This window comes from Ziziphus jujuba, chromosome 4 (genome assembly GCF_031755915.1).
Source record: "Ziziphus jujuba cultivar Dongzao chromosome 4, ASM3175591v1".
NCBI classification, from domain to species: domain Eukaryota; kingdom Viridiplantae; phylum Streptophyta; class Magnoliopsida; order Rosales; family Rhamnaceae; genus Ziziphus; species Ziziphus jujuba.
Genome location: NC_083382.1, coordinates 30000001 through 30023807, shown reverse-complemented (window position 1 = coordinate 30023807; position 23807 = coordinate 30000001). Strand labels below are relative to the sequence as shown.

Below are 23807 nucleotides of genomic sequence, written 5' to 3'. Positions count from 1 at the left end.
GCAACTGTTTAGCGAAGATATTTTACACAATATAGCATATACTAAGAACACTAGCACGTCCGAGATGAGTAATAACCGACTCCCATCTTTATCTTGCACAGGTAAAATTGATGTAGATAAGGATTCCTTATGTATGGACTCAGCCTATTAATATTGTTTAAATGCGTTTACAATAAGTGAGCGTGAAGCAAAGCAAAATGGATTTTCATGTTTGTCACTATATTGTTTTGGAATAAATCGGATCTTTGAAAGGATGAACTTTTACTTCCACAGCAATATGATTTAGTGGTCTATTGTCAACGCCTATTGAGGTAAGATTAAGTATTTGGTTGTGAAAATTACCTTATTATTAAGCTAATAGAAGTAACACAATACAGTAATTCACCCAAAACAAACACACACAAAACAGGAAAGGATATGAAAATAAGAATTTATAATATACAAAACAGAACAAGTTTGTATATTTGAAATGTAAGGAGCTGTACAATAACACAATAAACAGAACAAGTTTTTGATATATACTTGCTCCAAATTCAATATGGTCAATCAAACTTTGGGAGTATTGACCATTTCAGTTTCCTGTATATCAAATTTAATCAAATTTTTTTAGGTGTAGCATTTGTTTGTGGAATAGCTAATGGACATCTCACTAGGGCAGGGTGGTGAATCCCATGGCAGATTAGGCTTCCAAGCATCGTTTGGAGACAAACTAAATGGAAACCCAATGGATCGGATTGCTTCACATTGGTTATCGACCTGAGCTACACGTGGGTCTTTCTTCAAACCCGCTTCACCATCATCCTCTCCTGTTCCTATATCGTTTCCCTGCATATTTTGTGCCAAATTTACAGAGAACCCTCTAAACTGCTGATGTTGGCTTTCAAAGTGTATACTCTCTGAGGGATTGTTTCTTCCATTGCCAATCAAACCAGTGTTAAAAAGCATAGAAGCCACATCAACTGAAGACTTTGTAGGTTCTGACATTTCCATTCCAGGGAAGACAAAGCTATTGGGAATTTCTTCATTCAAAAATGGAAAATTTCCTGGTTTACAGATCTCAAGGTTATTGGGTTTGTAAGAGGGGGGGATATCTGAAGCAGAGTAGGTGGTGGTAGAGTTTTGTTGTAAGTCATTGTTGCTGTAAAACTGGAGGGCTGAACCTATTTCAGTTGTGCAAGAGATATTTTCTGGACTGAATTGAGTACAGTGAGTGGCTTGAGTGAGCAAACCAGGTGCTGAAATTTCAGGCAATGGAGTAGCCCAAGAATGAGAGAGAGCTCTTTGAGCCATGGAATTCGTTTTCTTGAATATCCTACAGATTGCCCATGAATCCTGTGTGGTCAAAAAGAAGAAATACTAATAAATATCAACAACTTGAATGAAAATCCAAAACTGAGATTGAAGACAATGAAAGAGAAATGCTTTACATGGGCCGGAAAGCTTTTATCAGAAAGCTTCTTGGGTGGTGATTCGGGGATAGAAGGAAGACGAAATTCGTGCATCATCCAATCGGTTTTGATACCTTTGGCAGCCCTGCCTCTGTAGAAAACAAGTGACTTCTTCAAACCGATGCACTTGGTTCCATCAGAGGAGTAAATAGGCCGGTCTGTACCAGTGGCTTTCCAGAATCCAGCTCCTGTGACACGGTTTGGCCTTGCACTATTTCGGTATTTCCGGTCCCTCGGACAGTAGAAGTACCACTCCTTTTCCCCTGTGCTTGCCAGCTCTTCCTCCATCAAAATGAGAACACAAATTAGTTAGCTTTAATAGTTATATTGATGCTATGCTAGTAATAGTTACTAATTAGAAAGATTATGATAAAGAGAAATCATGCAAGTATTTTTCTTTTTTATTTTCGTTCTATACAAGAAATCATAAATTCAGAAAACTAGTTGCTAAATGGGCTCAATATAAGAAGCAAACAACAACGACAACAACGACAACAACAACAAATAAAAAAAAAAAAAAAAGAAGAAGAAGAAGCAAAAAGAGGCAAAACAATCTTACTTGGAAGATCCCATGGATCATATTTGTAAATGTCCACTTGCTTGATAAGTTCAAGGGGAAGTGGCCGGAGCTGAATCTTTCTCTTCAGATAAAACCCCACAAGCTCTTCATCAGTAGGATGGAATCGGAAACCAGGCAACATTACATCATCAATCTTATCCATTTCGTTTTTCTCATCCATTTTCCTCTGACCCCTTTCCTTGTTTTATAGACAGTTCAAAGATGCAGAGGAATAGTCAAGAACCAAACTTTGAATTATGCCTTCTTGCCTTCTCAAATATGGAAAATTCTGGTGGGTTCTGTACTAAACAAGAAAATTTTAGAAAAACTAAACAGACCCTTGAGTTATAATCTAAAAAAAGACCATTAAAGCGAAAGATGAAAAGGATAAGCTGTGTAGAGCTCTTGTTCTATATCATGAGCACAAGGACCAGTTCAAAGCACAATTCACTTCAACCAAAGCCACTCTATGCCTCCTGAAGAGGGACCTACTTCCGAAGCTTAGGCCGCCCTTTAAGGATGACCAAGGGAGAGTATATTTTCAGCGAAAATCACGACGATTTGGTGAGCAGAAGCTGAAGCTAAGGTCCCCTAAGAACAGCTACCAAGGAGGTTGGGTTGGGTTGGTTTGGGACCCAAGTCAAGGGAATGAGGACTTTAATGAGGCTTTTATTTTGTGGTTCTTAAAATCCCATATGGCGGTTTTTTTTATTTCCAAATTAAGGATCTCGATGGAGACTACAAAATCAGCAAAATATGCTGGGATTTGAAAAACCAGTCTGCTTTGCACGCTTGTTGATATTCAGGTCCTCTAGACACCTCTCCTATTTATCTATAAAACAATCAAAGACAAAATGACAAAGCAGGGTTCTCTGTCATAGTTTTCTATTTTATTGTTGTTTTTATTTTTATTTTTTGATAATAAATTTAAATAATGTTCGCTTGAATTGTTTTTTGTTAACCATATTGGATGTTAACAACTACCAATACAAAAGAGCTCAATTTTGTAGTCAACCTCAGATATACTCCGCAAATTCCTACGAGTCCCTTTTTAAGTGAAATATCATTTTTGGCATCTACATAAACACAAAAAAATTTCTATTTCCTTCTTCCATGAACTCCTATTCCTTTTATTCTTTTTTGCCACATATGAAAACGTGACATGTCAGAGTGGACATTTTGGATCTCCCAAACAAGTGATTAGATATGATAATAAGGGAAAAAGGGACCCACTTTTACCACTTGGAAACAGAGTAAAAAATCACTTGACCCTTTAAAAAAAAGGAAACTATAATATGTTAGAAATGCAACTTTCTATTAGAAACAATACATGATAAATTTTGAATACCCTTTTATTTCACAAAAGGGCAAAAAAGCAAATAGGAAAGTTCAAAGCTCTTGCCCTATACTCCTTCCATTCTACTACTAGCTAGCATTGAAATCAAGGACTTTGGTTATTCTAGATTTTTGAAAACATCACACGCATAATTTGAACACGTGAACCTTTGGAAGTTCCACTTTTCGATGCCTACTTGTTTAGCTAGCGAGAAGTAATTTCACATTCTGATAGTCCCAAGTTCCTATTCACAGTTTCACAGCAAACCTTCATCTAATTCCTCCAGCCTAAAAACAAAAAAAAAATCTCTGATGCATCCAGAAACTTCCTGATAGATAGCTGTTAATGACAATGTTAGGCAAAGAGTAGTTTGCTTTTCCCGGCTAAAACTTGATTCAAATTGCTGCACTGTTTGCGGTAAAATTGGACAGTTCACCTAATTAAGATTAGAAGGCAGTTCAACTACCAAGTCCAATGGTCAATTACATATACATCATTAACTTATTTTGTCCTGGATTAGCTTAAGATGAAGCGGGAAAATTGTGCACAAACTATTTAAACCAACTGTAAATCAAATATTGTTTTAGGAAGTTAAGAAAAAGGATGGCATTTTAATTACTAAACAACTTCAGAAAAATATACTATTAATTGTATATTATAATTACCTTTTTGAATTTGGCTTCTTTATCACCCATTGACATTGGACTAAAGAAATAATCCACCTTAGATATTGGCATAGGTCAAGTCTCCCTTGATCTTACACTTACATTGGAAGAAGAAGTTCCGCATTTTCCAAATCATTTTGATAATGGTGGACACCGGTTTTGAGATGCCGCATTCCTAACAAAGGGACTTTGGATTATTTTAATTCTCTTAATAGTGGGCTTAATGGTACTAACACATTGCTAAGAATTAATTCCTAACTAATGGTAAAGTCTAAAATGGAGTGCAAAAATCACTGTTCTGTATTTAAACAAATAGTCCATTGCTTTAAGTTTGTAACAGTGTCTGCTGTATGGATAGCAAATGAGGAAGCATTCATAAATATGGTTGAAGATCTTTGGGTCAAATATATATGGCCAAGGGGGGGACTCCAAATTTAGTGAGGTTCCCTAAAAATATACAGCCATCGTTTGCGACCATTGTTGTCTGTTCCTTGGTTACCTAGGGTTTTGGTATCCATGCGTGTAACCTAATTTTGGTTGAAAATTTTAGTCAAAGTTTTGTCACCAAAACCTCTTTCTTTGTGAACATTAACAATGTAAATATAACCATGTTTCCCTATGCAAATCCACATCAATGTTATTGACTAATGCAGAACCTTTAGCAGTAAATAATAGAATATCCATCAGCCAATGCCATTTAACTTTGTTGTTTTCCTTAACCATTTCACATTCCATGATTTTTTTCGATATGCTTTTTAATTTCGTGTAGATTAATTGACTTTTTAAGCGGCTAGCCCTCTAATTAAGGAAATTGATTAGTTAAACATTGTCATTTTAATTAATATATATTTTTTCCTATTCAATCAATTTCACGGATAATACTTAAGTTTATTAATCCATTAATAAGAAATAAAAAAAATCAAACTAGCATATAATTTCTAATAGTGAATATTCCTCTTTATTATCCATTTAAAAGTCTTTTTTTTCTTTCTTTTTTTTCATTTTCCTCATTGTAGGATTTGATTATGCTGACAGCCCATTTGCTTTAGATAGGGTAATTAGTCAAAAGTGCCACGCTAAACTGAGATTTTAAATTTATAATAGTTTTCCTCTTTCACAAAATGGACTAACACGCCTCACCTTTTCAAAGTGTTAAAAAAAAAAAATTGCATTTTATCTTTCACATTCTCTTTTATATATTTATCTTTCTTTCTCAGGATAAATTGAATAATTTTTTTAATTAATTAAGTACTAATTAAAGAAGGAATGCATATAATCATTATTATGGAGTGATTAGTGATATATTAACGAACTTCAGATTCAATTTCTTCAGCATGCAGTGTACGTAACCCTAGTTGAACTTCGTAATTAGACTGATTTCCAGTTCCCATTTTGATTTGTGTTTGAAAATATCATTGCTAGTCTAATCATCTAATAATTGGGATGAATTATGTATGCATAGGCTGTGACTAATCTAATTAATTAGATAAATTTCATGTTGCGTTGCTTATTCAAAGTTTTTAAACTCAACATTCATAATATTATTAATAAATTAAAAAGAAGGTTAAATTAGACTTCTTGTTTTTATTTTTTGGTGAAAGAAGTTAAATTAAACTTAGCTTATGGAAAGTTCTTCCAACTAACGATGTCGATCTGGATCGAATTAATATAACAGCGTATTTGTACTTTTCCAGAGTTGAAATTTAAGAGAAGCCGGAATAATGAATTACAGTCAGCCACGTTAATTAATTAGTCAATACTAATTTTTAAGTCCATTCACAAGCTAGCTCAAACAAATAATTAACTACTATCTGTATTTAAGTTTTGATTTTACAATTATTCATATATTTGATTCAGTGGTAAAATTATTAAAAATATATTTTTGAATTTTAAATTCGATAAAAGGTGTATGAAATCTCCATTCTTTTTAAATTAAAAATATATTGCAATCCAACAATATTCTAGAATTGAGTTCCGATTCAGCAATATAATATTTATATGAGGTCAATCTCAAAAATAATAAAATAATATATATATATATATTTTTTTTTTCGAATCATTTAATTAAACAGTTGCTTACTGAGTTAGGATAGAGGTGAATCCATAAACTTTGACCAGAGGGCGATTTAGAGTGCTAATTTTTTTAGCAGATTAGCTTTTACAGACAAGTTTGGAACATATTAACTTAGGTTTAAAGAATAATATTATTATAGAAGCAAATAATACTTCATACATTATATTTTATTTTGTTTTGTTTCTATATTGGAAATGGAGGATTTGAACTCAATATTATTGTCCAAGAAAAAACTTTACCACTAATTGTTCCTACGAGGGCCTTTAAACCTTAAATTATAAACTTATTACACATAATAAGTTAGTAGTATTCATATAAAAAAAAAAAATTTGAGCAAAACAAGAGTGAAAATAACATGTTACAAAATTGATTAGCAAAATAAATAAATAAATAAAATAAAAAGAACAACTTAAAATTTTATTAAGATAAAAGTATAATGTTAATTGCAAATTTAAAATTCAAAGAAATATATACGTAATAGATTATCGAAAGTTTAATATATGTAATGTAAAACTACAACATTTATTATTTGTTCTATTATAAACTATCGAATATCACATTTTATATTATTTTCATGACAAATAATGATTTGAAAGCTTAAATATTAGATATAGAGGGGCAAAATGCTATATTTGAAAGTTTGCTTAAGTTTTTTTCAGAGGGCCAAATACAAGTTTTTGTCTAAACCATAAAGGAAATATACATACACGTCGCCTCTGCACGCCCCTCTTGGATCTGCCCCTGAGTTATGAAATGATATAAACTATATAATTAAAAGGATTCTATCAGCTTATACTAATTTGAAACGCGTCATGAACACGATCTATATGCCAAATAAATAAATAAAAAAATTAAGATAAATATCTGAGGAAAGCAACACAAAATGCCTTCAATATTTAATTATTATTTTGTAATCTAACATTTAAAAATTATTCATTCAATATTTAATTATTATTTTGCAATCTAATATTTAAAATTTGTTGCTTACCTGATAAAATACTATTCAAACCTTATCATTTAATTGAAAGCCATGTAAGATGAGGTCCATGTAGACGACATCTTAAGAAGAAAAAATTAATTACTCTAAAAGCTTCAATCATGGCTCAAATTAGTTTTATTTTTCAAACCTCTCCTACCAATAAATATGTATTTAATAATAATAGATAGAATAGAGGAATTTGCATTCACACACCTACAGAGTATATAAAGATATTTGCAATATTAGTACTTTGATAGCGATGTGTAAGATTCGAGTATAGTGTTAAAAGCTTGGAAGCAAAATGGAAAAAGACAACACAAAAACAAATTTATGAATTCATAAAAAATAAAAAAATAAAAATGGTTTGGGATATATAAAATTATTTGGAGATGTGATTTCGCCTGAATAGTCCAATTATTTTTATGTTCATTGTTCCATCTTAGACCCCATACAATTACATTTGAGGAAATAAGTTGATAAGCCAGCCGCTGTTAGTGATTTATGGCCTCTATTTAATTAATTAACCAATTAAAATAAATAACCAACCTGATGGGATCTTGGTGGCTGATGATGTCATCATCATTAATAATAAAATCAATCATGCATTTATGCATATACATATAACAAATAATGATAATCAAAACGACCAATAATTAGTTTTGTAATGTATTTCTTAAGAATTTTCGTAATATAGCTTTTTAAAATTTAGGAAAAATATGATTTTTATCATGAGCTATCCAACATACCAAAAATAAATAAACAAATAAAAAAAAATACACATGTATCAAATGTACAGAATTAGTGGAAGGTATAGAAGATAAATATAAGCTAATATTTGTTTGTAGTTTTCATCTTAAATTGAAAACTTAATAATGTTATTGTGTGATAAATGCTATACACCATTTGGGTGGAGTAAATTTCTAATTCTTCTGGGAGTATATTATTATGTACTGGAAGTTTGTACATTTGGAGTATAAATTATTTTTCCCTTTTAAATATTTAGAGTCATTAATTAAGATAATGCCATTAGCATTTGTTGCATAAACACAGTTCCATTTTGTATTGGAATTTTTTTATATTTATTTTAGAAAAAATATATTGTCGTACATTTGAAAAAACAGTCCATTTGTGCAACCTCCATGAATTAATACTAGATATGGTAAAGATTAAGAAAATAAAAAAAAAATAATTGAACTATAATAGTTAATTGTTTCTTCAGAGCATAAACAGAAGAAAAACAAAAGAAAAAACAAAGAAGGGGTAAAGAAGAAGCAAGTCCACGTATAAACATCAACATCAACATGGCCTCATCATCAATCCAAAGCTATACCCCTCTTGTGTCCTCATTCCTCAATCTATAATAATAATTTCCCTTAATTTAAATATAAATTTATACTTGGCAAGTCAATTTTGCTGATTGCCTGCTATCTTATTGCCCAAGACATGTTCCAAACTCATTCTCATTCACATCATCTAAATACCTACAACGATTTAGATCCATCCACTATACTTGTGTTTGTATATCCAAATTAGCCAAATTTCAAAGTTCAAATTACAGATTACTTGCAAATTCAAAGTTGAATTTTGTACATTTTTTATTGTATACTGGTCACAGAGACACTGTTATGTTGGTAACTATCTGGACGTGATCAATTCAAAAGTTTGGATTAATGTGGAATGTAAATCTTTTGAAGAATTGGTGAGAAAAAAGAAATATAGTGTCAGGAAAAGCAATTTATGGCCAACCATATATATTATATAAGAATATTCATGTCCAGAACAAAATTTTATCTCTACCGGTCAGAATGGCCTTGAAACATGGTTAAATTTGCATGTTTTAGTGGTGTGTGAATGCGTATGTTTTATGTGTAAATATAATCAATGTGTACAAGACGAAATAGTTGAAAAAGATTTCAATCACCAAATATATTAATTAACATGTATACCATTTACTTTTATGAAGTTTGAATGCTTAATGACAAAGAAATAAACAAAAACGAAAGAAAATAAAAGAAAATTCTATTTGCTTTGTATTTGTAAATAGAATATGTCAGCTTGCTTTTACTGGATTTAAAGGCAGATGGTTTGAACTTAATCAAATGTGAATTATTCAAAATTAAAATTTGAACATAAACAAAGACATTAATATTATCCCGTAAATTTAAAAAAAAAAAAAAAAAAAAATCAACAACCACAACGACAACAAATTACCTTGGGACATGGAACTTGGAAGTCTATGTAGAGGACCATCAGTTCAAAGAAATAGCACTACAAATGAAATAGCACTATAAATGATGAAACAAAGCATATCATGATTAAAAAAGTAGCTTCCAATGATATTTGTATACAACAATTCCACTTTTGACATCTATACTATGTATATAGCACAATTCAATATCATATCATTATATTCTCAACATAAATTTTGATGTTATCACCAGTGCCTCGGTCATGAGCTTTTTTCCTCCAATGATATAGGAAGTTCCAAACTTTCACTGCCTCTCTGAATTTTTAAGACTACTTTGTCACCCACGTTATAGTCATCCAGTGTTTTGTACAACTCTGCTTTGTTTTTTACCTGAAAATATAAATACATAAGTTAACCTGACCATAGGATACATAAAATTAGAAAACTCTCACATGACAACTAAGCCAGTGATAGCTGAAAGAGGTCCTTCCACTTAGTAACTGTTATCCCTTCCCCCTAGAATAAGAGGTTGATTTGCCTAAGATTAACCTAGAAAGTTTATGAGAAATGAGTTTCCGTCCTTCCCTAAAGCAGAGTCCAAACGAATCACCTATTTACTAATTCTAAGGTACAAGCATTGGAGAGGATAAAAGATGTATTAATGAAGTGTGGCTTTTGCCACGATTGGGTAGTTTCAAGAAATTCAAGTTGAGGGCTGCAATCTAGTATGGCAATATTACACTTATCAAAATCCTATAGGAAACTAGAAGTAGATAGGATCAAGCAAGTTGTATTCAAGTTTTCAATTCAGCTTTAAAATTATAACCCCCAGAATATAGTTTGATACAAATGTATTCACATGCACAAATAAGCACGTTGGAAGGACAACCTATATTTAGAAAATATAAATGATTAATTTAGCATATGAATATTAGATTCAAAAAGACAATAGTTTTAGCAAGAAACAGCTCACAGGTTTGTTGTCAACTGCAACAATGATATCCCCTAGTATGATGTTACCGGCAAAACCCCTCATTGTGGGAAGTAACCCAGCTTTTGCAGCAAGACTATTTCCAGGGACCTATAACATCATATGGTAAACTTAGCATCGTATTAAGGACATAAAGGCAATAGAAGGAAGAAAACTTATATAGAGAAGCCAAATAACATTGGGAACATTTATTGATAGGTAAGTCAAAACACCGAAATGGTACCTGAAGAATGAGAGCTCCAAATCGAACATTGAGTTGATTTGCAACCAGGTCTGAAGCAATATCCACATTCAAACCAGCTCGAATAACCTAGCATGGAGGAACTAAAGATATGGAACTTCACAATTTCAAAACATGTTTCAATTTTGCTCTTCCTTCATTAGGGAACAAAATTGTGCAAGACATATACAAGTATAAAGGTCAACAATCAAAATGCCAGAACTACCAAGTAAATTATAGATCAGACTTTAGATGGATACCAAAAGAAACTATCATACGTGTAGGAATAGGCATAATCCTCAAGTTCAATCTCGCTAAGACAGAAAAGTAATATTAATTATAAAAGGGAACATAAACAAATGCTTAGAATCAATACTTTGCCAAATTGGATCAATTGAGGTACAATCTTGAGAACCGTTGATGATGGAATGGCGAACCCTACACCTGCCGAGGTACCTGCAACACCAATAAAAAGTTTTTTAAAAAAAAAAACGAAGTAAAAATTTTGTGGAAACTCGTAAAATACCATGCATATTTTATCAGGTATGAAACTTGAACACAATACATTACACTTCATATATAATTGAGTTCAACTTTGTATTACAATATTAAACTTTTACTTTTGGAATTCAAATTAGGTTGGTGCTACAAATATAGAAAAAGTTACCTGTCTGAGTAAATATTGCAGTATTAATCCCAATTAAATTTCCTTTGGAATCCAGTAGCGGTCCTCCACTGCCATAGTTAAAGGAAAAAGTAAGCAGTAGATGGTGCACAAATACAATGACTATTTCTCAGTTTAAAAAATCAGTGTGGTATGATATTTGCACTCAGAGAACAGTTCCTCCATGTAGAAGTGAGCAAGGACATAACCAAGGGCTTTTTAATTCAGACTTTTAGATTAGGATGAATCCACTGACCTATTCCCAGGATTAATGGCAGCGTCTGTTTGAATTCCACCACTAATTGTGACTCCAGCTTGACTAAATATGTCTCGATTCAATCCACTAATGACTCCAACAGTGAGTGTGTGATCAAAACCAAATGGATTTCCAATTGCCAAGCACTGCTGCCCAACTTTGACAGAAGATGACTGCCCGGTCTTGATCGGTCTTAAAAGATCTTCAGAGGCTTCAACCTAGTAATTTAAAGATACAAGTATATCATTATTTTTACGCTACCAACACAATGAAATATAGATATTAAACCTTAAAAAAGTATACCATTATTTTTACGCTACCAACACAATGAAATATAGATATTAAACCTTAAAAAAAGTTGAATCCACCAAAGGTCTAATTTTCACCTGGACTCACAATTTAGAGTTTTCTTTTTTAATACCTTCAATACAGCAAGATCCTTCGCACGGTCAGCACCAATCAACCTCCCCTCAAAATTCTTCTGTACCCTTTAAAAAGATTAAGAAAATGAGAGAAAATTAACTTAACAATTACTTACACAACTTAAAAGACTATTTATAAAACACAAAAATCTCACCCTTCTGATGCTAAAATGTTAACTCGTGCAACAACCTGCCCAGGGCCTGGATTTCTTGTGAGGGCATTACCAATTACTGAGTAGAGAAACACCATAATTATCAATTTATTTCATTGTCAAACATAATAGTCCTAAAATGCTACACTAGCATCAGTTTATATTCAAACAAATTCTACATGATATCAAAATTCTAATCAACAAGACCATATCTCGTCTAGAAAGGCATGCTTTAGAGAAACTGCTTGCACATGTGAGAAGGAGAAGGAAAGCAACATTCCAGATGAAGATAGAAAACGAAATTTACAAATGAAGATAAAGTAACCATCATTTGCGGTCAAATATCAGCTTTGGCCTCTATAAAGGCAAGTAACATTACTAATTAGGAGGCTGACTGCCCAATAAACCCTTACATATTATTCAATTTATATGAGTTCCGGAACAACAATATTTTCTATTAACAAGTATTCATCCAAGTTCCTTCACCAGCACCTACCATGATAATTTGTTACAATGTGTCCTTGTCCATCCCAGACTACTCCAGAACCATTACCTTCAGGAACCTGTCGTTAAATGCATTAAGCGTTATTGCATGAGAAGATTATACGACGCAGAAATTTTCAGAAAAAAATCAATGAGCCAAGAAGATGGTTTTGCCTCCGGATAAAAACAGGGCCAAAAATACCTCTACCACACCAGTCACATTAAGTTGAGGGCGCAATGTTACATCAAAAATGTTTACAACCGAGTATGTGTTCTTCTCAAAGAGTTGGACAATCCTTTCCTGGACAGGTCAAACCAACCATAAACATTCAAATTCTGTTTGACATATTTTGCCTGAGTGTAAAACAGGTAAACTGAAAAATAAACAAAATATGAACCTCAGTGGGGAAAAGTGGTCCAGCAGCAAAAGTAGGGGGAGTTACTTCTTGAACTGTTACAGTTGAATCCCCTAAAGCTAGTGCTGAAAAATCCAAAAGAAGCATTTTTTTTTTTTTTTTTTTCCAAGTTAGCTAATGTGTGAGAAAATATATTCCTAGACTAAAGTATAAACAGACCAATTTATTCGTCCGAACCCACATTTGACAAGCCGTTTATAATTCATTTATTAATAATGAATATAATAACAAAGCTGAAAGTGTGCGGACCTGGTAAGTACCTTGAAGGATGGAAAAATGAATACATGAACAAACTTGAAAACAATGCCCGCCGAGTAGTGAAAGGAGCAAACTTTCTTATTAATTCGCACAAATCCTTGCTGGGATTTTGAGTACTCCTAATAAGCAGCACATAAACAATATCAACAAGGAGCTAATGCATGATTAAAGAGAAGTAGAAGAAGATTACCCAACAAAAACAAAAACAAAAAGAAACCTTTGAAAGGGCAGGGAATGAGAAAAATCGGCATTGTTGGGGGAATGATTAGGATGGAAGTGTGAAGGAGAGCATGCAGAAGAAACGCCTTCGAAGCAGAGCTCCCTTCGACCCAAGAGACGGTTCTTGGGAACATCGACTGCATGAGCTTGCAAAGACCAGAAATTGGATGCTAACACTTGCATTATTCTTCTTCTTTATTATTTGATTTAATTAAATAGCGTATATAGATGAAGTAGAAAACAATGCTAAACTCCAAACGCTGTGCATAGGCTTTTGCAGAGGTGTACTCAGATAAGGGCCGGTTGGGACTTTGGGATGGGTGGCGTCATTGAGTCCATGTGCATTTACTAAAATATTCTCCTGGATACCAATTAAAAAAAGCAATGTTATTATATAATTTATTATCGAGGAAGGTGTTTCACCCCGTCAAGATGGCCGAGTTGGTCTAAGGCGCCAGTTTCAGGTACTGGTCCGAAAGGGCATGGGTTCGAATCCCATTCTTGACATCACTTCTGATTTCTTTGAAATTATAGCTTTTGACATCATTTTCGATCTCCTTCGGAAGCATAGGAGTTTTGCCATGAGCTGAACTTTAAACTCATCACGGATTATAAATTGTGGGCCTCAAAAAAATAAATAAATAAAAATATTTCTGAGAGAAACTTTTCTTTAGGCTCTAATTTCTGCCACCAGAAGCTTGATGACGATCTCAGCATATGAAAGAACTTATGCATTGTCATAGTTAGTTTCTATACGATAAGAGTACCATTTTGCTAAGTTGAGCTTGTAAAGATCACCAAGTACAACTTACAGCTACAAAGGTTGTAAAGAACATTATAAATTGTTATTGTTAGCTTCCATATAATAAGAGTACCATATGGCTAAAGGTGAGCCTTTTTTTTTTTTTTTTGCTTGTTATGACAAAGCTTTTTTTTAGTTCCAAACTACCAATCTTTGCGAGATACTGGCACTTGATATCTGGAATATTATTTGGCAAATATAACATCTTTGAGAAAAAGGAACTACTTTGAAGGAGCAACTTCGGACATAACTTCAAGTGAAACATGCCACGAGTTTGTTAGTTTGACTACTTGGCCAGAACAAATCTAATTTGGCAAATATACCATCGTTAAGAAAAAGAATTGCTTTGAAAGAGCAACTTCGGCCATTATCTTTAATTGAAACGAGCCACCAGTTCGTTAACTAGATTATTTGGCCCTGAACAAGTCCATACCCTTCAAGTAGCTACCTTAAACACTGTTCTCTTATATTAATACCAGGCACTCCAAATCCTTATAAAGTGGAGATCATGAACACACAGACGCAATCGTAATTTAATACGAGATTAGTTTTATAACATAAACCATAAAGAAATTCATCATTAAAAAAAAAAAAAAAACATTTAGTTCCAGACTAAAATCTTAAATGAAATCCAAGTCAAAATTTCACTGAAGCATCTCATAAAAATAAAATAAAAAGCCCTTTTGCATTATCAGTCTCTCATTCTTAGCTCTTAGCGGCCTGCTTCTCCTTTGCCTTCTGGATCTTCAAAACCTTCTTCACAATCTTTTGCTCTTCCACCAAGAATGCTCGAATTATTCTGTGTAAAAAATTAGAAAATAAAAGTTATAAACATGCCATAGCAATTATCACCAAGTTTTCATAAGTAGCAATTCATCATGGAATACCTTTCCCTAACAGCACCACCAGAGAGTACACCACCATAGGCACGATTAACAGTCCTACGATTCCTGGATAATCTAGACCTCTTGTATTCAGTAGGTCTCAAATGAGGAATCTACAAATAAGATCACAGTTGTTAACAGCACTGATACAATGCTTACATAGCAGCATTTACAGATTATAACCTAGTCAAGCATATGGAAATTTCAAAGCATCTCTTGCAGAATAAAAATTGACATAAATAACGCAAGGGACCGAAGGGCAAGTCAGATATTCCACAAAGAACACAGACATGAAAGCCAAAAACAATGAAATGAAGGAGAATAATGCATAGGCTAATAAGCCATTACGTCAATGTAACTAAAAAGAAACAATTAAAAGAGCACCTTGCCTTGTTCACCATTGATCAAGTAATTCAGTCCACCTTATCCATTAGACAATAACATTTCATATTTTACAAAAAATAAATAAATAAATTTAAAGATTTATAAAGTACGAAATTTTATGAACATATTCAAACCAATGAGAAAAAGGGAGTGGTCTTTGATAACTGGAACCAGAAAAAACTTGACGCAAGAATTAAAAAAAATGATCCAGGGCAGTATTTAAATATGTAGCAGAAGACAGGTAACAAAGTGCAACAGGAAAGAATGCTAAATGCTGACTCTAAGGGATTTCACTAGCACAAACTCAAAATCTACACATAGAAAGAAAATGGCACAACTCCAACCATCTAAAAACAAACTACGACCAAATTAAAAGTGCGTAGCAGTTCTTTGACAAAGATTTTAGTTGGAATTAAAAACAATCTACGCTTCCGCTACACGTCCCTCTGGATTCATATAACAATGATGAACGTAACGCCTATCAGAAGCGATTAGAAAGTATAGAAGGCAACAGCTTTTGCTAAAACTTAGATATCGATGACTATGCGAAAATTTTACAGATATTAAAACATAACCCAGCAAGACAACCCAACATCCTCCAAATCCAGATCACACATAACCTCGCACACCATCCAAAAACAAAAATTCAAATAAAATATTCAATCTTTGTTTTGTTTAAGATAAGCAAGGGCATTACATACCCCTTGGATTCTCTTGCCAGTAACAGGGCATTTTGGTCCACTGGCTCTCTTCTTGGTGCTCTGGTACACCAACTTACCACCTAGTGATTGTAAACAACAAGAAAATAAAACACAGCTAAGATTACCAAATATTGGAGAAAATCTCACTGAGATTTGCTAAACAAAAAATAAATAAATAAAAAATAAAAATTGTGTCAATGAAAGAATATAGTACCAGGGGTTTTAACCACGCGGTGCTGGTTGGATTTGGTAGCGTAGCTGTGGCGCTTGCGATACGTGAGTCGCTGCACCATTTTCGCAGTGCTGTTCGAGCTCGGTGTCTTGTCGACTAATAATGGTCTGGGGTTCCTAACCTTTTGAGAACAGTTGGGACTGCAGCAGAAGAGACCAGCGAGATGAGGAAGAAAGAATATAAATATGATTTCGTAATTATAAAACCCTAGATCGGACGGCTGGCTTTCACTTATTGATCTGGACGGTGGAGATTATAAAAAGGAAAATGCTTTGTTTTTTTTTTTTTTTTTATTAATTTTTTAAAAAGTTTATTGGACTTTTTAAATTGTTTACGTGTAAATTTCTTTTATAGAAAAAAAATGTTTAAATGAAATTCATAATTTCTTTTTTTTGATAGTTTTGTTCTTTTTCAGTTTATTATTCTAATTGCTTTTAGAAATAGTAACAAAAAACGTATCTTTGGCCTATAAGTATAAAAACAATTTTTCCAAAAAAAAAAAAAAAAGAAGTATACAAACAATATAATTTGCATATTAAATAGTGCGAAATTAACTTGACTGAAAGTTATATAATATGTGTAGTAAGATAATGATAGGAAAATGAAATATCATCTTCTTTATCACTGCTACAACGTTTCAACCATAAAATATGAATATATCTTTATTTAGTGTATTCACCCATTGTTTTCCAATTATCGGTTTCAAGAATTTTATCACATTTAAAGCTAAAACATATTCCCCTTACCCGCCAAAAAAAAAAAGCTTGAGACAGCGTGGCAAGTCTTTTTCTCAAGGATCTAATTTTGTAATTAAGCAATATTATTTAAATTGCATAACTATAGTTATAATTAATTTCATATTCTCAAATCCAGTTAAATTAACATTTAAAATAAATAAATAAGCATTATTTGAGTATTTCTTTTTCAAGTTTGAATACTTTCGAAAAACAAATACATTTTTCTTTTTCTTTTTTTGTTATTTTAAGAAAGTTAAAATATGTCTTATGTGCATTTCATATTTGTCTCAAAATATAAAGCATTTTTTTTTTCCTTTTTTGTTTTTGGGTTTCTGGGGGAACAAAACTTTAGAAAGTTTTGAAGATGCCCACATCAAAGCGTGTATCATGGCCCGTCTTCAATTAAACTGTGAAATTCCATCATCATCTCAAAGTGCTTTTTATACAGTCCCATTTACCCAAAAACAAAAACAGAAAAAAACAACCATCTAAGAGAGGCAATATGACACGTTTGGATTTGGAACCATATGCAATGGTCAACAAGACATTCACATTGTAGACTTGCAGGGGAAGGAAAGAAGAAGACGCGTGTGATCGTTTCACACCAATTTTGTTCTTTTTATCTCTCAATTTTCTGTTGCAATCAAACATTTTTCTTTTCCTCCAAACAAAGAAGGTATATACATATATACATACATTTTGCAAAACCATGAAAAGTAATTGAGAATGAAATAATGTCGTAAACTCTTGTCTATATTCCTGCCTCAATATGATACAGAGGTTAGCAGTAACAATTGGACACAATGATATCAGAACTGCCTGCTTAGCTGAAAGTCATTGGCTCTTATAATTACAAACATCTAATATAAACATGGAAAATGGAGAAATTGGACAGAAAAAAAAGGATCAGAAAAATAAAACTAGAACTATATCATCAGCATGGAAACAGCAAGAAGGAAGGCTCTATCCGTATCTTTCTGTTGACAAAATTGATCTTGCTTAATTTATTGTGGCACCAAACTAGGTGGTCGGTTGTAATCCTAGACATGTTCAAAACTCTTGCCACTAATTTCATATCCACTTGAGAGAAGAAGTAAAGGTGGTCTGTTCCATCTTCTTCATGCTTTTGAAATCTCTTCAGAATGCAATTTCCACACTTCAGGAGCTCTTTTAGTTTCCTCTCTTTCTGTATATGCATTCCCCAACCAAATTATACAACACTCATTAATCATATTAATCAGATTTTCATGGTTTAGCCAAAAACTTAAAAATGCAAAATGAAATAAATAGAATAGAAATGTGATGACCAAAATCTAACCTTTTGGAGATCTGTTTGGATTTCCATTAACAGCTTTGAGTCCGCAGGGTCTTGAAGTTCTGCCTCAGTTACCCTTCGACATTTTAGAACCGCAGCAGTATGCGCGTGTTTATCTGCTCGTATGAATCGCCAAATGGTTCTTATTGACTCTTCCAAGATCTCTAATAGCATGTCACCTGTAATCGCACCATTGTCTGTCCCTTTTTTTCTGCCTTTCCTTTTGTCCTTTGAACTATCTTCTGCATTGCAATTGAGCTTCTTTGTATTAGTCTATATTTCATTTCGTTTTGCAAGCCAACTACATATTAAAAAAATATATATATGAATTAAATTGAATTTGTCACCTCTTATGACAGGAACTTGTATAAGATTACGCATAGCGCATCGATTCTTGACGTAATTCTCCACCCTTGGCCTTTGAAAAGGTTCATTCTCTATGAATCTTTGCATGAGAACCTGAAACTGTTGAAATTCTCCTGCAACTTCATTGTACTGTCCTATTCCATATGGATCAGATTCCCATATCTCAAAGGCTTTCTCGTATTGCCACTGAAGAAATTCCCAAGAAAGGCACAGCTGTCCAACATAAACCAGTTCCAAATCACCATGAAGCTCTCTGATGAACTTCATCATAGGGTCCGAATCGATTCTTTTGCGTTTGAATCGCCACAAGTTCTGGGATAAAAGAGACATGATTGGTGGAGGAGATGAGGGTTTACAGCTTGATAATGAGTGAAGTGGGTCTTTTGACTGCAATACACCTATTGATTGCCATGGAGCGCATGAGAGATGGGAATTCACTACTATAAATTATAAGAATACAATTTATAAAAAAGGACACATAAAAAGATTGTAAATGGTCACCAGCAAATTTTGCACTCCACAAGGCCAAAAAAGACCATGTTTGTTACATTATGATAGGGTAACTTTTCATGGACCTACTTGTCATCTATATTAAAAGTGGTTCTTTCACAAAATAAATAGGCTTAAAAACAGAACTGGTGGAGCATCACAACCAGTGCTTGTTTTAGGTAAAGCATCTACATAATGAGGTTGCCCATTTCTATATTGGTTGGATGGTATTATAAATTGTAGATATAAAAATTTATCTAGCCTTAAAATATTTGAACTCTAGCCATAAATGAGAATGGGTGGGTTCTATGTGCATTTTCATGAGGAACTCCTTTCTGGTGCTTTACAAATGGAAAGTGACAAATATATGATGTTTCTTTTTCTTTTTTTATATATATATATATATATATATATTTAAGTGCACATGTATGTATGTATGCATGCACGCATATGTGCATGATTATATGTATGTATGATGATATAAAGTGAAATGTAGGTAAAGAATGTTTATCTCTTTCTTCCAACTTTAATCTGAAGGTGTATACTGACCCCATGGCCAACTAACCAGATTGAGTGGGTCCAATAATCCCTATGAACAGCTAAATTGATTTTATAGCATGAACAGCTAAAGATCTGTACTTATGTTATGGATAAACTTTTTAAACACAATTATGAAAGGGGAAAAGAGAATAACTTTTAAGGAAATTAAAAATAAATAAATAAAAATAAAAAAGGATTGGAAACAACTGACTGACCTATTGCATACATCTTCTGGTAATTCAAAATGTCGAATTTTCGCATCCGTTCTCTGTAACTCTTGTAAAATTTGTGAAGTTCACTTAATCTATTACCATGTTGGAATTTCTCATCAATCTTCCATGGTTTCAGATCTTCCATCATCTTTGGGCACTCAGAATCCTCAAGAATAGTAGGCAGACCTGTGGCTTTGACCTTTTTGAGCTCCATCTTAAGCTGTTCAATCAGTTCTTGATGCTCCCACAAGGTATCAAATCCATTTGGATCCTCTAAATCACTTGGTGATAGATTTTCCTCATTGGGTTTCCCACAACTATCTGAACCATCTACTGGTTTCCCTTTTCTGCCATTGGAATCTTCAGCTCTCGAATCGTTCCCAGACAACTTTTCTGACTCTTCTATCTTTCCAAGCTCTTCCAATATATCTTCATCTTCTTCCTTAAAATCATTGCCCTGCAAATCAATCTCATCCAAACCATCAAAATCATCCTTTTCCATTCCCAAGTTCCGTCCATCAAGGTTCCTAAAAGCATTACGGAGCTCATTAATTCCTTCAAAATCCGTATCTGACAGAAAACCATCACTGGTTGAACCAATGAACGGACTAATAACCGAGAATTCATGGCTTGAACTGATGGACTGGGAGTCGGAATCCGAATCCACGAAGTTTCTTTCCGTGAGAAAATCATCTTGTTTACCTGGAAAATCGTTTTCGCATCTCTCCAATTTCTCTTCCTTAGCGTACGAATTTTCTGTGAATGTTGGCTTCTCTGCCTCCTCTTCTTTGCTTTCTGTGTCTGTAGAATTAGAAGGAACTACTTCACCGACAGCTTCAATTTCCGAACTTTCTTTCACGAAATCTTTCCCCGAAAAAAACCCACAATGGGAAACCTCCTTATCACCAGGAGGATCACCATTAGGATGATTATATAATTCTGCGACAGAAAAGCTTGAAACTTGTGCTTCCTCTATGAAGCAGCTAAGACTCCGTCCAGACACGACCTCATACTTGTTGCTAGAGCTTATAATTTCTGGTTCATCATTCAAATGGCTCGACTTTTCAGCAGAAACAAACGCGTTTTCTAACTCACTGTTGATTGTTGGAGAAGTGGTATCCAAAATCCCAAAACCATCATTCCCTTTATCGCTTCTTCTGAATTCTTCATATGTCGGGAACTTAAATTTGAAGACAAAATCTGATTTTGATGTCTTTTCTGAATCGAAAGCATGGAATTCCGAATCTTTGCTACTGAAAATTTCAGAACAGAGCTCCTTTGGCAGAGCTTCTGGCTCAATAGGACTGGAGTCAATTTGACTGCTTTCTTGGGGAAGAATGTTGGAATGAGAAGAATTATTCAACTTGGAAATATCATCTTTAATATATCTGCATAAGGAAAGTAAGAAAACACATCAGCCATTGAATGAAAAAAAAAGAAAAAAAAAAAGGAACTATAAAATCAAACTGTAAGTTTGGGTACCTGTAGAAAATCTTGATGAAAAATCTGAACAGAGAAAGCAAAAAGGAAGAGACAGAGACCCATAAAGAGCCGGAGAAGAGGGCCAATTTAGAGTGGAAAAATCCATTATCATAACCCATGTTCACAAAATCAAACCGGGTATACAACACAATCTTCTTCCCCGGCTTGCCCATCGGTTAAATCCATCAATCTCTTTATTTCAGTTTGAAGCAAAAACAGAGCAAAGAAACAGAGCAAAGTTCATAGATGGTCTTGATTTCTAAGTTGAATTTTTTGTCTTCCGAGCCAGAAAAAAAGGACTGACTACCTGTAAAAAAACACAGAAACCGAAAAGTCATGACAAATATGAAAAGGCTTTGCATGGAACTTCGATTCACAGAGGTTGAAATCTTACCTAATAAGGGAGATTCACGAGGGATTTACAACCAAAAATCTAGGGGTATAGAAAAGAACATGTCAGCGACTTGGTATTGAACTAATCTTTGGTTGCTTAGAGGCTTGGAATTCTGAGGACCGTTATGTGAATATGCCAGATTATTTTTCAGTTGAGAGGTCTGATTTTTCCCTTTTATTTTATTTTTTCAAGAGAGTGATCAGAGAATAGTAATCGGGTAAAATTGAATGTTTACGTCTTTAATTTTTTGTGAATATTTTTCCCAATTAACACTTTTGGGAAATAGGAAACAAAACCGACTTATAAAAGCAGTAATGTATTTATTCCACGGAGCAAGTCGGTGGAAACAGGAAATTGCCCATTCAAATTCGACTTGCAGTAAATTCCCATTCATTTATGACCTTCTTTGTTTACTTGGACACATTCGGTGATCAAAAATCAAAGGATAATTATGGAAAAATAAATAAATACATAGATGAAAAAAAGGAAAGAAGATGAATGGAAAAAGAGTGGCAAAATTCCTAACAAGGGAACTAAATTTATCATCCCCTTCTACGTAGATGCGCCAATCAAGTCAAGTTATACTAAGAAAGCAATGCTAGTAATACCAATTACTTTATTTGATTCTCATTGTCCAAACAATAGTGAATGAAAAGGAAAGTTTTTTTCTTTTCTTTTTTTTTTTTTGGGCTAAAAAAAAGTATTTTAATGCTTTTCTAATTTCAATTTTCAATTGAAATTTCCGGCCACTTGTACAAACTTATGGTTTTGGAATTGAGGGTTGTCTTGTCAGGGTTTTAGTTGATTTCACGCGCAAGACATCAATTTCGGTTTCATTTTTGGCTGAAAAAAATGGAATAAAGGTTAACCAAATTCATCAATGTGACATGTATAAGGTAAGCATTTAAAACCATTATTATACGTATTAAACAAGTTTATACTCTATACAGCTTGAGCACAATGGGTAATACGTGCATTAATAAAAAAAAAAAATTTAAAAAAAAAACGTGATTTTGATTGTGTAATATTCGTCTTTCTCATATCATATCACTCAGTCCAACTTTGTGGATTCTCTATGTAATTTTAGGAATTTTTTTGTTTATATTAAATTTGGAAATTCCGTATAATTTAGGTACAAAAGCAATATTCCAACTACTGAGATGTCTCAAAAGAAAAACACGAGTCAGTGAAAATATACCCACTTCTTGTAAGCGATAAGTTTTTACTCCCAGTCATTTTCACTCTGAACCCACCACCAGAGAAGAGACTATTTCACAATTACCTATGGTCAAAATTCATTACCTTTTTCTTTTCTTTTCTTTTCTTTTCTTCCAATAAATTATAGCAGAACAAGTAATTGTCATTAAGAATGACTTGGAAGATTAAGCCAGCAAACCACCATATTTTATATATATTATTTGCTCCTAATAAGAAAAAAGAATGTTTTTCTATAACACAGCATACAAGAAATTGACAAGCTTTTTCTAATGTTTTTCTATAACACAGCATACAAGAAATTGATAAGCTTTTTCTCTCATAAACTCTTGTTCTGCAACAATGCACTCCTGACACAGATATAAATAATTTATATTAATTCGGTCCAGCAAGATGATTTTGCGTGCTCAATTGGGCAATAAAATATATATTTGCTTTATCAGAGTGACCATTGAAAAGTGAAAGTGAAATATTGATGATGTCCAGGTTTATATGCACATTGAGTATGGGAAAGTAGTATCAATGTTAACAAAAGTTAATGGAGGCCATCATGAGAAACTAGTATATACTCTATTCATCGTTGAGATAAGAATATCCGAAATAATTGTTATAACAATTAAAAAAATTAATAGAAAAGAAAAAGAGAAAGTTCAAGTACAGTTTTATGTTGCACTCTGCTTTGTTCGATGCCTTTTTTTTTTTTTTTTTTTGGGTAAAATCGATG

The 23807-nt window shown here is 33.1% G+C and overlaps 4 protein-coding genes and 1 non-coding gene across 7 annotated transcripts; 1 reads left to right on the top strand and 4 right to left on the bottom strand.

The window, feature by feature from the left end:
- Window positions 1-421: 421 nt before the first annotated feature.
- LOC107415579 (protein FEZ) lies at window positions 422-2774 on the bottom strand. 2 transcript variants are annotated; one of them, XM_048472053.2, is made up of 3 exons: window positions 2008-2165; window positions 1428-1730; window positions 422-1332 (listed from the first exon to the last, which is right to left on the bottom strand). In XM_048472053.2, exons 1-3 carry the CDS (start codon window positions 2026-2028, stop codon window positions 607-609), a joined length of 1050 nt encoding a protein of 349 aa, XP_048328010.2. In that variant the 5' UTR covers window positions 2029-2165; the 3' UTR covers window positions 422-606. The 2 variants fall into 2 exon arrangements, with proteins under 2 accessions (XP_048328010.2, XP_015879415.3); XM_016023929.4 differs by having other exon boundaries at window positions 424-1332; window positions 1428-1726; window positions 2008-2774.
- Window positions 2775-9353: 6579 nt separating this feature from the next.
- LOC107415577 (protease Do-like 8, chloroplastic) lies at window positions 9354-13673 on the bottom strand. Its single transcript, XM_016023928.4, has 13 exons — window positions 13329-13673; window positions 13103-13230; window positions 12836-12918; window positions 12640-12738; window positions 12451-12517; window positions 11958-12033; window positions 11802-11868; window positions 11381-11598; window positions 11128-11195; window positions 10837-10916; window positions 10464-10550; window positions 10223-10330; window positions 9354-9639 (listed from the first exon to the last, which is right to left on the bottom strand). Exons 1-13 carry the CDS (start codon window positions 13511-13513, stop codon window positions 9511-9513), a joined length of 1395 nt encoding a protein of 464 aa, XP_015879414.3. The 5' UTR covers window positions 13514-13673; the 3' UTR covers window positions 9354-9510.
- Window positions 13674-13756: 83 nt separating this feature from the next.
- TRNAL-CAG (transfer RNA leucine (anticodon CAG)) lies at window positions 13757-13837 on the top strand. The gene has a single exon. It is a non-coding gene; the product is annotated as a tRNA-Leu (tRNA).
- Window positions 13838-14661: 824 nt separating this feature from the next.
- LOC107415553 (large ribosomal subunit protein eL34) lies at window positions 14662-16493 on the bottom strand. Its single transcript, XM_016023892.4, has 4 exons — window positions 16316-16493; window positions 16102-16181; window positions 15020-15129; window positions 14662-14931 (listed from the first exon to the last, which is right to left on the bottom strand). Exons 1-4 carry the CDS (start codon window positions 16392-16394, stop codon window positions 14838-14840), a joined length of 363 nt encoding a protein of 120 aa, XP_015879378.2. The 5' UTR covers window positions 16395-16493; the 3' UTR covers window positions 14662-14837.
- Window positions 16494-17797: 1304 nt separating this feature from the next.
- On the bottom strand, window positions 17798-22149 carry LOC107415607 (uncharacterized). 2 transcript variants are annotated; one of them, XM_016023966.4, is made up of 6 exons: window positions 21869-22149; window positions 21475-21781; window positions 19996-21380; window positions 18733-19149; window positions 18389-18624; window positions 17798-18256 (listed from the first exon to the last, which is right to left on the bottom strand). In XM_016023966.4, exons 2-6 carry the CDS (start codon window positions 21645-21647, stop codon window positions 18005-18007), a joined length of 2463 nt encoding a protein of 820 aa, XP_015879452.3. In that variant the 5' UTR covers window positions 21648-21781; window positions 21869-22149; the 3' UTR covers window positions 17798-18004. The 2 variants fall into 2 exon arrangements, with proteins under 2 accessions (XP_015879452.3, XP_015879451.3); XM_016023965.4 differs by having other exon boundaries at window positions 18389-18627; window positions 21869-22147.
- Window positions 22150-23807: the final 1658 nt, after the last annotated feature.

What these genes read in the sequence shown, in the direction of transcription:
- LOC107415579 (XM_016023929.4), bottom strand. Translation starts at nt 2,188, where the DNA reads ATGGATGAGAAAAACGAAATGGATAAGATTGATGATGTAATGTTGCCT. An exon ending in TGATCCATGGGATCTTCCAA is followed by an intron (nt 1,727 to 2,007) that starts GTAAGATTGTTT and finishes TGATGGAGGAAG; the next exon opens with AGCTGGCAAGCACAGGGGAA. An exon ending in ATAAAAGCTTTCCGGCCCAT is followed by an intron (nt 1,333 to 1,427) that starts GTAAAGCATTTC and finishes TTGACCACACAG; the next exon opens with GATTCATGGGCAATCTGTAG.
- LOC107415577 (XM_016023928.4), bottom strand. Translation starts at nt 13,513, where the DNA reads ATGCAAGTGTTAGCATCCAATTTCTGGTCTTTGCAAGCTCATGCAGTC. An exon ending in GCCATTAATCCTGGGAATAG is followed by an intron (nt 11,196 to 11,380) that starts GTCAGTGGATTC and finishes TAACTATGGCAG; the next exon opens with TGGAGGACCGCTACTGGATT. An exon ending in AATTGATCCAATTTGGCAAA is followed by an intron (nt 10,551 to 10,836) that starts GTATTGATTCTA and finishes CCTCCATGCTAG; the next exon opens with GTTATTCGAGCTGGTTTGAA.
- LOC107415553 (XM_016023892.4), bottom strand. Translation starts at nt 16,394, where the DNA reads ATGGTGCAGCGACTCACGTATCGCAAGCGCCACAGCTACGCTACCAAA. An exon ending in CTGGCAAGAGAATCCAAGGG is followed by an intron (nt 15,130 to 16,101) that starts GTATGTAATGCC and finishes TCTTATTTGTAG; the next exon opens with ATTCCTCATTTGAGACCTAC. An exon ending in GGTGGTGCTGTTAGGGAAAG is followed by an intron (nt 14,932 to 15,019) that starts GTATTCCATGAT and finishes TTTTTTACACAG; the next exon opens with AATAATTCGAGCATTCTTGG.
- LOC107415607 (XM_016023965.4), bottom strand. Translation starts at nt 21,647, where the DNA reads ATGGGCAAGCCGGGGAAGAAGATTGTGTTGTATACCCGGTTTGATTTT. An exon ending in TTCATCAAGATTTTCTACAG is followed by an intron (nt 21,381 to 21,474) that starts GTACCCAAACTT and finishes TTCCTTATGCAG; the next exon opens with ATATATTAAAGATGATATTT. An exon ending in ACAAGTTCCTGTCATAAGAG is followed by an intron (nt 18,628 to 18,732) that starts GTGACAAATTCA and finishes ATTGCAATGCAG; the next exon opens with AAGATAGTTCAAAGGACAAA.